This window comes from Dendropsophus ebraccatus, chromosome 3 (assembly GCF_027789765.1).
Source record: "Dendropsophus ebraccatus isolate aDenEbr1 chromosome 3, aDenEbr1.pat, whole genome shotgun sequence".
Taxonomy (NCBI): domain Eukaryota; kingdom Metazoa; phylum Chordata; class Amphibia; order Anura; family Hylidae; genus Dendropsophus; species Dendropsophus ebraccatus.
Genome location: NC_091456.1, coordinates 149112002 through 149124015, shown reverse-complemented (window position 1 = coordinate 149124015; position 12014 = coordinate 149112002). Strand labels below are relative to the sequence as shown.

Sequence of the window (12014 nt, the reverse complement as noted above, 5' to 3'; positions counted from 1 at the left end):
TAAGGAGAGAGTCAGGGGAGTCGTTGTATGGGAAGATAGATAGGCATCAGCGAAGTACAGCTACTGCATCAGTGTGTCCAAGGCTGTACCTGATAGACATCAATCAACTTAGGAGATTACTGGCCCAACAGTGAACAGAAGTTGGAGCGAGGGAGGAGGTACAGGAACATGGGGGAGAGAGCCAGGAGCCCATAATTTGGCGTAATGGTGCGATTAGACAGCCCCAGAGGTATCGAGCACCCGAGCATTTTAGTACTCGCTCATCTCTAATTCTTGTGTCTAATTTGGTTGTTATGGCAGCCAGGCGCATTGTGGAGCCCTCCCAGACAAACATAGGATGTAGTCTACAAGGAAAAAAAGTGATAACGCGGTCATGTCCCCTGGAGGGTCTAAAACTGTGAGCAAAAAAGTAGAAACAAACAAGTTATACTTACTTGCCTCGTGCCTCTGCAGTTTCCATCCCATGGAGCAGCGGGGACCAGAAATCTGTGGAACGAGAGCTGTGGGGGACCGGGCTAAGCATGAGTTATGTGTTATTTTTCCATCATGCCCAGCAACATATAAAAAGTTTTTTTTTTCTTTCTGGAATACCCCTTTAAGGCAGGAATGCACAATCTGCAGCTCTCCATGTTGCAAATCTACAATTTTGCTACAGACGGAGGCTGCAAGGTTGTGCATCCCTAAGTAAGAAATGTGCATACCAGTCTACAGTGTTGATAAAACACATGGATCCATGGTTCCAGGAGTCACCGAGGAAGAATTAGGTGACTTATTTAGTCAAAGACTGAGTAACACTAATTGCAGTGGCTTATCTCCTGAGGAAATAAAGGATCAGGCTCATTGCAAACCTTTCAAACCGTTGTGCATGGATGGTAAAATTACATTTGTCTAGTTATTGATGGTCCAGAAATGTGAAAGGTCCTAAATAGGTCCAAACAATTTTGAAACAGATTATACTGGTGTCATAGTAGGGTATATGGAGAACCCTCCATCTTTCAAAAGCTACTCATACTACTGTCCATGTCACACCTTTCGATGCAATCAAAAATTCCTTTGCCATCTAAAGGCACAATATTCTTGCTGGATACAGTCTCTTCAAGCGGTACAAAGCATAATGGTTTCAGTACCTAGAAGGTTGTAGGCTTTTTCATACTTGTTGGCACAGTAGAACAGTTGCAGATTACTATTGTCTGTTGTTGAATAGAGAGGATCGAAAAGCGCAAATTTTCAGGTTCGTTCGGACTTGAACCATTGGCATTTGACTTCCCATTCCATGGGGAAGGTGGGGGACAGCCCGAGTACCAGGTGAAAAACATGGATACAGCCTAGGTAATAGGTGGTATCCCTGTTTTTCAGGCGGTACTTGTGCTGTCTTCACCTTCCCCTACGGAACGGGAAAGCAGAGGGAGTCAAAGCAGATTGTTCGAGTTTGAACGAACCTCAAAATTTGCGCTGTTCGATTATCTCTATTGTTGAGGCCTAGTGGTTAGGTTGTGCCCAATATAGCTGTCAACTATTGCCTTAACCTTCTGTGCCATTATGGGTTTAAGGTAAGCTTCCCCCGGTCATAGCATGTCATGACTGGTGTCAGTTATAGGCTTGCACCAGCTAAATCAGTACCGGCAGGAGTGTCTGTAACCACATATTATTACCAAAATATTCTTGACCATTATCAGATGACAGATCTGGTGGTGTTTCCAAATCACAGCCCCTTAGTTCAGTTTTTAGTTCACATTTCAACCAGTCCATTCAGGGTCACTACCTCAAAACGAGGACCAAATACTTAACAATACTTACTTTTCTCCACGTGACAACACAACATCTGAACTCAGTAAGGGGTTGAATATGGGTTCTTATTGTAACTAAACTTATCCCAAGCCCTACTCCTAACCTCCCTACCCAAGTAAACAACTATCTATCTCTCCCAAACCCTGTCATGGCAGGTCGACATTACAGGCTGAACCTGTGTTTCTTGGCCCTCACCAGAGGAATACGGAGAAAACATCACAATAATTACATTCATCATATGAGCTGAACAGATGAAGACAGGAGAGCGGGTTTTGGGTGGCGGTGTGAGGACATGTTTGAAACTGCAGGGCAAGTTGTATAATTAGAATGATTTCTGCTGCACGTGAAGACAAACAGGAAGCGCTCTGACACATTGCACAGTATGTCAGGTTTTCTGGTGGAACTTCAGCTAAAACCATGTGACTGAGATTTACAGATGCTGAAGTATCTACCTGTCCAACAAAAAGTACGAGAAATGCATTAATCATAACATGTTACATAATGAAAAAAGGAGCCATAAAGGATTGAGGCTTTTTTGATTATTTTTTTTATAATAATGATAAGAATAATTATTATTATTTTATTTTTTTACTACATTTCCAGAATACAATAATATAGGACTTTATGAAACCACCTACTGATAAGATAATCCAGGTACAGTGCTTCAAAATATGTTGGGGTATGTAAGCAAGTATACTACCTAAAACATTTTTATGATTGCACTAAAATGGCTCATCCGATCAGCCTTATGACAATAATTCTGTGTTTTTTTTCTTTTATAACCTATTACCTTTTATTGCTTTTCTGAACCCGCTGAACCGAGCCTATTATACCATTGTGTTTGAACTTCTCTAATGCTATTTACTCTGCAGCAAACTTTGGACTTAAAGTGCAACAAGCGTTTGTTAACATATCATAAATGATGGATGAAATCTATATGGCAGCCAGCCTTACAGCTTTACAGGGTAACTCAGGATTTATTCGGATCCACTTGATCACTTGTATTTTGATGCAGATGTTGCAATAATAAAATAGCTTTTATATGAGAAAAAAATTAAAAATACGATGGTGGAGGGTCATAAGTTTATAAGAGTATGTACTTGAAGTGTGCAGCAGTGTTCACTGACCTGTGGCTGGTGGGATACAAGAGGCTCTTAAGATGTTGAGAGTAAAAGCTCTACAAAAGCTGCAAAACAGACTATTGTATTCACTACCTTATATCTGGCTTACTAAAACTGAAGATGAGATACAGTTCAACAACCCTTTTAATGGAAGAGTTCTTAAAAATTACACTTATTTGTAAATTGTCTAGGAACTTACTTGCCCTGAAGCGCCCCCACAAGGGAGACGAACACACAGATAACTTCAGTCCTCTAGAGTGAAAGACGATGTACGTAAAGGTTCCCATACACCTATTGTTGGCCATACCCACCACTCATGGCGAGTTTGGTCATTGCTATAACGTGTATGTGGCTCTCAACTGTTCAACAGATGATGTTGGTGAAGAGAGGCGTTGGGCTGCCCCTCTCCTCAATTACGTTTATCAGCCACTAAAAAAAAAAAAAAAAACATGTCATAGAGCTGCGGCTCCCCACTCCATGTCAGTAAAAAAGACATACATAGACAAGATATGTCAAGGGACCCACTGCCCTCTCCAAAATGGGCCAGAGCCTTTGCTATGAATGGAATAGCAAGATGTGCATGCGCACTGTTGCTCCCTTTATTCTTTATGGGAGTCAATATATACAATGCTGTGCTCTTTATGTTCTGTTCTGAACATTTTAAAGTAATATAATTAAAACTTTTGGAATGTATCTCACTATCCAGCAAAGACAAGCTTTGCAAGTATCATGTACACATGTGTATAAATGTTGCTATAGTTACAGGAGACCTGTCACCACCACCCCCCGCCAGGACAGAGCCCGGCCGACCCCCCCGTTGCAGACCCATATACTCACCGTTCCCGCTCCTGGACCCACTCCCGCCATCGAGATATCTCCGTCCAAAGCCATGCGCGTGCTCCCAGAGATGAGTCTGACGCCCATAGAGAATGACGGCTCCAGTCATTCTCTATGGGCATCAGACTCATCTCTAAGAGCGCGCGCACAGCTTCAGACGGTGGGAACAGGTTCAGGAGCGTGACTTCTCGGAAGCGGTGAGTACAGTATATGGGTCTGCGCTGGGGGGTCGCCCGAGCTCTGTCCCGGCACAGGGGGTGACAGGTTCCCTTTAAGAAAGAAGGTATGAGAATAATGGACAGGGGTAGCTATTATCTAGATTTATTGTCAGTAAGTCTATTGAGGAACATTGGTTTTAGGTTTATTGTTACTGTAAATTTTCTAGGAAGCAAGAATTAAAAGTGAAATTTGACCTTCTCTAGAACTTAAGTGGTTTGAAAACACCAAGATATGTGACTTCCAGGAACATTGAATTTGTGTAAATGTCAATCATTATAATCTCAGATCTGAACAGCCTACACTATAGTAGGAGGGAGAACCCTAACTATAAAAGCTTGTAATCGTACATTATATGGATAAAATTATGAGAACACATACAAATTACACAGATTGGATCCCATTCTAAACCCATAGGTAATGATATGGAGCTGGTCCACCCCTTGCAGAGATAACAGCTTCCAAGCATCTCGGAGGACTTTTTACGAGATTGTGAAGGTGTCTGTGAAAATGTAACATTATTCATCCAGTAGAGAGAGGGTGGGTTCTTTAGAGGACCGTGGGAACCACATGAGATCCACTATTTGGCAGAGTGCAGGTGAATGACCATATGAGGTCTAGAAATGGTGAGAGCGGTATCATGTAAGTCACCTCAGGTCAGTGTCAGGATAAGGTACTTTTATTAATTGTCGCAACACGTTTCAGCACCTAACTACAAAGGTGACTTTCTCAAGATTAAGAAAGGCACCTTTGGAATTGGGTGCCGAAACGCATTGGTGGGCCCCATATAGTGTAGGTGGGCCCCATAAAGTGTAGGTAGCAGGTAGCAACCAGTCAGGTATGCGATTGGAAAATATATATATATATATATATATATATATATATATATATATATATAAATTGCTGGTTTCACCTATGGCAGGCTTTTTGGAAAACTGTCACCACAGTTTTTGTGCCAAAGCCAAAAGGGGATCCAACAGGAAAGAGAAGTACAAGTCTTCCCTTTATATTTTCCATCCCATTTGAATACACTTCTGGCTTTGGATTAAAAATTGCAGTGGCAGTTTTCTAAAAAAAAAAAAAAAAAAAACAAAAAAAAAAAACAGCCTTGTGTGAAACCAGCAGATGAAATATAATTGTAGTCGACTGTGACTTTATTGCCCAGGGCCCATATATACAAGGAGCTGATCCTGTATGTGATTATTTATTGCACTGTATGAGAACTCCATAGTATCTGTTTTCACATGTTTCTGCTGATTTCCACTAAAGGTTTGTAGATGTTGCACAGTATTACACACCAGTACATGTCATGTATTGCAAAACCCAGCTACTGACTATCCCCAACTTTTTATGAAATTACCTGTAATTGTACGTCCCGTAAGGCTGATCACTCCCTGATTTCCTCAGAACCGTGATAAGCAGATTAATGAGATTACTAGATCACTTGGCTTTATGTGTATGTTCACTGCAGATGGCTTCGCACGTGCTTTTCCTGGTCATAACTAGAGTTGATCGAACCTCGGGAAATCCTAGGTTCGATCGAACTCGAACATTCATGAACCTTCTGCATTTGATTGCTGATGCCTTCCCGGTCTGTGGGGAAGGAGGAGAGTGCCCAGGTACCGCCTGAAATTACGGGATTCAGCCTAGGTAATAGGTTCGATCAACTCTAATCCTAACGTTCTATCTATCCATTGTAAACATCTATCCATCTTTCTCTCTATGTAAACATGCTGGGCCTCCGAGTGAGAAACACTATTTGTAGCTGCTCCCTGCTCCACCTAAGGAGGGACCACCCCCTGTTAATTCACATTACACTAATGGAGTATTTGGAAATATGATTTGTAAACCTGGCAATGCCTTATGTACAGGTGGTCCTGAGCGAGGTACTGTCCTCTATTACACCAGTTTGGCCTATCCATTTATGGCACACAATATTGCAATTCAAGCTATGTCGTTTACAGCTAAATGTGACATAATGCACATCCCTTGTGTCATTCGGCTCTTGATTTGCTCCAAGGATGTCATTGCTTCAGTGCAACCAAGACAACCATAACCACTGAGCCAGTGTGCCGGACGATCACTTTAAAGGTGAGGTACTCCACAGAAAACATATATTTAAATCAACTGGTGTCAGAAAGTTATACAGATTTGTAAATAACTTCTATTTAAAATGCTCAAACCTTAAAATTCTTAATCACCTGTTATAGAATACTCGCTGTGGCACTACTCCCATAGGTTAGCCATATCCTGGACAGGTCTTGTGCTGGACCAATGCAAATTCTATTGGTGGTGCTCAATAGATATAGATTCAGTCACATAAGTCATGACTTCAAATTCTGAAACTTCCAGTATTTATCAGTTGCTGTATGTCCTGCAGGAAGTGGTGTAATATTTCCAGTCTGACACAGTGCTCTCTGCTGCCACCTCTGTCTGCGAGCAGGAAAGGTTTTCTATGGGTATTTGCTACTGCTGTAGACAGTTCCTGACGTGGCAGTAAATAGCATTGTGTAAGACTGGAAAGAATACACCACTTCCTGCAGGACATACAGTTGCTGATACAAACTGGAAGACTTGGGATTTTTTAAGTAATTTACAAATATATATAACTTTTTGATACTAGTTGATTTCAAACCAATTTTTCTCCCCAGAATATAACATACACCATGGCACAAACAATTGTAGTAAAGTAAACCAAAAGAGAAGTAAACAAATGTTTTTTTATTACATACTACAATAAAAGGGTTAATCAAAAACATTACTTTAGTGAGCCGTCCATCACTATGTCCTTTCAGTCTTTAGTTCAGGTCATGTTTCTTCAGTTTTACAATGTTTAGTCCAAACCTTCCTTCCTAGGGTATAAGTCCTTACAACTGGTTGTTATCTGGCAACTACTTTACAGGGGGTACAGTACAGTTTAGTGCAAAAGAATACAAAAATATCAATATTTTTATCAAAATGACTTATAGATGAGTATCGGCTATAGGAATCCTTCGGAGCTCCACAATTTGGGAGTTAGCCATGCTGCTTCCATCCTGACTTCCGTGGCATGATTCAGTATCGCTGACGTTCAGTCCTGACCCTATAGATGATACGTTAAAATTAATATATATAAATGCAAATAACAAATTATAAACTTTAAGTTGATTTTACCTGGGTGTGTTAGATGTGCATTTTCACATCTGTAGTATGGATGCAAGTCCCAGTCTGATCTGAACTGACAGCTCTTAGATTGTAACAGCGCTATTCAGGGCTGTTACTTGTATTGCTATAGTTATTAAAACTATTTTGCTAGCAATTACCTATCTACAATAGATTCATTGCTAGGTATTACATTATTATGTGTCTGTTACCGCGAATGATTCAATCTAACAATGGGCTCCCAAACAAGTGGATAGAAAACATGCCACCTGTACTTGAACTCTGCAGTATGTACGTCTCTACCATTAAAAATCATTGTGTTTGTTAATTGCAGAAGCATAATGGGTGGAAACATTATTGTAAAGAATAAGATGATAAAAGGACTACACACATACAAATACAGTCATAAAGAAAGCAGATAAAACTATTGCCCCAACTGAATCTCTGTTCCGTCAAACTCATTAAGATTTGTGAATCGAATCTTAACAAATTTTAAACAGCCAAACTATAGTAGCTACAATACTGGGACTATTAAAGAAGGGCAAATTTGTTAAAGCATGTTGTTGTAAAAGTGTCAAAAATTTGAAAATCACAATCAGGTATCCTATTTCCGCTATTGCTCTTCTCTCTGTCCCTATATCGCTCTGTTAGTCTCTCCATGCTCTGCTCTAACTGCCTGCTGCCATCCTGCTCTCTTCTCAATACACAGCCGACTGGCCACCTCAGTTACCTAACTGCCTTATATAGAGGGGGAGGTGCTGACATCACAGAAGGGCCTGCAGCTGATTGGACGGGCGCTAGGGATTATACTTATTACGGAGACTGTATTGTGCGTTATAAAATACCCATATGCATGACATGAACAATAGCCAAACCCATTAATTTTAAAAGGACCAGCCAACTAATGTGTACGTTGGGGTAACCTGACAGCGGGAGAATTGGGAATGCCAGATTACAACATGCCCGATCCATTCTTCTCATGGAAGATAAGCCTGTGCCAGAGGCCTCTAGGAATGGCTTATTCCAATCTCCCAATTGAGAACGCATCCACATTCAGCTAAGTCACATGTGCATTTGGGGATGTTTTGAGGAACAGGTGCCAGTCAAATGCACACTGTAAACAAGCGCTGATCTCATGGATCAGCACTTGTTTAGCATGACTATAATGTTGGTGGACATGTGCACACGATCGCTGGATTGTTCGTGTATCACTTCACTGCCATCATCCATCGACCGAATACACTGGCTCACCATATGCTAAAAAGACAATTTGTTGTATTTAACGATCATAGTGCCAAACCAAGTTATAAACAGCTGGTGTAGCAATCCAGCCGTAATACATTGCAGAGACTGCTGTTAAATAGTTGTATTGGTGATGTAATAGGTTGGAGCAGGATGACATAGGAGGCTGAAGAAACTGATATCGGACTACAGATGATACACTCAGTGTTACACATTTCCTCTCTAGGATTCACTCCTGGGTCAAATCTGTGCTGTGTGAACAAGTATTTAATGTCTGGTAAACACATTCTGATGAGTAATCTTTCTTAATGTCCTTGTTGTCTGTTTTGCAGCTACAGTCAGCCGCTCCCATAAAATGGAGTGTACTTGGCAGCCATCACTGAATGTAGACAGAGAGAGAACCTTAAGTAAATAGAAGTGAACTGGCAAGGTAAAGCTGTTTTCTATAAGAACAATGAATGTATTTTGCATCCACGCTAAAGGACCAATTACACTGGGTGATTATCGTTTCTGATTATTTCCCCTAGGAAGAAGGCCCATCAATCAGACAATGAATGAGTGAATGCTAGTTCGTTGTCTGATCAGAGGTACGAAGGGTATTGTTTGTCATTAGCGCATTTCCTCATGTAAACAGGGGATGTGCTGCCAACTATAATGGAAGTGTATGGGTAGACAAACCATACAGAAGAAGTTTGTACAGCTGTTTACACCTATCAATTGGTTCATCTAAATGGTCCTTTAAATGAGTGCCAATGGAGTTGTATATGGATATTGATACTCCTATCATTCAGCAGTCTTCCCATGTGAAAGGACTCTAAATCATTATATTAGACTTGTAACTTACCGGCTTTTAATACAAATATTAGGTCATCGAATTCTTGTAATTCCTCGTCAGCGACCAGTGATCCATTGCTGTACCCTCCAGGTGGAGTATAGGCTGCACCATTCTGTGGACTTTGCTTCTCTTGGGTGCCAGATCTCTCCCATTCTGAGGAAATCTATAATTATATAAAGAAGCAGGAATTTAGTAGAATAAGGTTGAATGAAGTCTGTATAAACACTATGGGGGGATTTATGAAGCGCATGCCTGAGGCGTATGCCAGGGAGAAAGTGCAGGTTCGCCCCTTCTACCTGGCATACGCCTCCCATAGGCCCCACTCATCCGATGGCCGGGCTGGCGGAGCTTGCGGGGGCGTGATAAGGCGGGGAGGAGGTGTGGCCTCCTCCCGCACCTAATTTATCATGATGTACGCCTCGCAGGCGTAAATCATGATCAAAATCTACACCTGCTGGAAGTAGGTGTAGATTTTGTACGCCGGGCGCAGGCTTGGGCGCCCGGCCGGCCGGATTCACAAAGAGGCGTGTGCCTCTGAGTGTATCCCGCCGGGGAAAAGGGGGCGGGGACTAATATAAGACAGGCATACTTGTACGCCGGCCTTCGTAAATCCCCCCCCCCCCTATATATTGCACCATATAATGTCATATTATAGTACCGTAAGTTACATGTACCTCCTCCATTGCACTGATAAGATTCTGAGTGGACTTGCTGATCTCTGCTCCGGCGGGTGGCATCCCACTGCTTGGTGTAAAGAAAGCAGAGGCCGGGCTTCTTTGTCCATCCATCTCTATACTGTAACTGGCTTTAACCGGACAGCATAGCTGATTGTGCATAATAAAGTAAACCACAAAGGCATAAAGACCCTAAAGAAAATAGTGAATAAATATTATTATTTTGTGACAAAAGTTTAGCGACCTTGTAGATAATGAAATGGAAGATGCGAAGAAATTTTATAAAATTCATGAAAAATTTGTGAAAAGTTGTTCAGCTTATGAAACCTGTTTTTAAGGAGCAGCTATCGAATAAAATGTATCATGCAGTTTTCTTCTTTTTTTTCTTTTATGAGCGATTTTTTTTATTTTTTAAACTGGTTACTCTTTTTTGTGATCACTGAGTACTTGTAATGCTTCATTTCTCCTGTGGTGGTGCTGTAGCAGAATTGAATCCTTCACAGATTTTAGCTCATTACTGAAAACTCTGTGATCAACTGATCAGGAGAATGTTTTGGGCTACATGGCATTCCCAGTTGCACTACTAAGACTACACAGTCAAACGCTCTGTAATTTTGTTCATAATTGCGGATCCGCAATGGCGGACAAATTTAGGGCCTGTTGATTTCTATTGGGCTGTTCACACTATCCGTAATTTTATGGATCCGTAATCCGTAAGGGCCCTTTACACTGGTCAATTATCGGCCAGGAGTGTCATTAGAAAGGCTCCTGTGGCTTATAATCGGCCTGCATAAAAGCGGCAGTGATCAGCCGAAGGAGAGGGTTTGCTTGAATATTGGCTATTAAGGACCTGCTTTAAAATTTATCGGCCGCACGTCTCCCTGTGTAAACATGGTTTGTGCAGCCGATCATGATAAAGGGAAACTGACAGGACAGATATGTATATATCTGTGCTGTCAGTTTCCAGATCACAAACAGTGTATACTTTCATCTGGGTCTCTGGTCCGCTGCTGCAGTAGCTTCAGGCCGCCGTCTCCTCCGAAATGATTGACAGCTGGAGGAAGAGGGGCCTGAAGATACAACCAAGGACCAAAGACCCAAATGCCAGATCACAAGCAGCATGGCTGGTAAGTATGCACTGCTTTTGATCTGGAAAGTGACAGCACAAATTTGTATATTTCCAGGGTTTGTATATTTACAGTGTTCCTTTGTGCAGCCCATATGCTCGATTTCTCGTGCCGTTTAAACGCACCACAAACGAGTGCCTATCTTGCTGATCGACACTTGTTTGTCTCCTGAAGCCTAAAAGTCTCGTCATGAAAAAGGACCCTTAGGATATGTTCACACACTGCAGATTGGTTGCAGATTTTGACTTCCCTATTGAAGTTAATTGAGAAAATCTGCAACAAATCTTTAACATCTGTAACTTTGGGCCACTGCCTGAATCATTGACAGCCAGAGGGGGGAGAAGCCTGAAGATACAACTAGCAAGAAGGACCGGAGAGCCAGATGCTGCATCACAAGCAGCATGGCTGGTAAGTATGCAATGAATATCAAGTTTGAGGCTTGCACAGAACAACACTGACATGTAAGGAAACAACTTTGTTTTCTGGTGGAGAAGTTTTACTTTTGTATTCATTGTTTGTAGAGGAACAAACATCATTTTTCCAGTAAACTTTTCTTCCTGTGGATAGGGAAGAAGTCTACAGTACTTCCAATTCTTCTGCTTCTATTCTATACACATGAAACTAACCTTTCCTTTTTGGTACTTTTTCAACTAATACATGTAAGCAGTTATATGTCACAATAAGCCATAACATTTACTAAAGAATTTCCCTGAAACTGTGTGTTGCCTGGAGGAGACGTGTTACAGGATAAGTGTATTTTACAGGTACTTTCCACTCTGACACCTAATCTTTTGTTAGGATAAAGTTACTGAGTAAACACTGTGTCAGACTATATTTGGAGACATTAATATGGTCGAATTTCTTGTAATAAGATATATAAATTTATGGGAAGTCATGTAGAGTCTACAAAATAAGTGTGAGCCAAACAATGTAATCTTACAATTCTACATCAGACTCTCTATACAAGGTCTTGCTGCAAAGAAAAAAACCTTTCTACATATAGCCAAATAGACTTGATGTACGGACTTCCATC

At 41.2% G+C, this 12014-nt stretch overlaps 1 protein-coding gene across 8 annotated transcripts in view; it reads right to left on the bottom strand.

Moving 5' to 3' along the window:
* Positions 1-6665: 6665 nt before the first annotated feature.
* ADGRV1 (adhesion G protein-coupled receptor V1) overlaps positions 6666-12014 on the bottom strand; it is a 354135-nt gene continuing 348786 nt past the window's right edge. For all 8 annotated transcript variants that reach the window (XM_069962903.1, XM_069962904.1, XM_069962907.1 and 5 more), the window contains 3 exons: positions 9855-10046; positions 9190-9343; positions 6666-7044 (listed from right to left, as the gene is read on the bottom strand). In XM_069962903.1, coding sequence (XP_069819004.1) covers positions 6926-7044; positions 9190-9343; positions 9855-10046 — 465 coding nt within the window. In that variant the 3' untranslated portion in view covers positions 6666-6925. The remainder of the gene's footprint in view (positions 7045-9189; positions 9344-9854; positions 10047-12014) is intronic.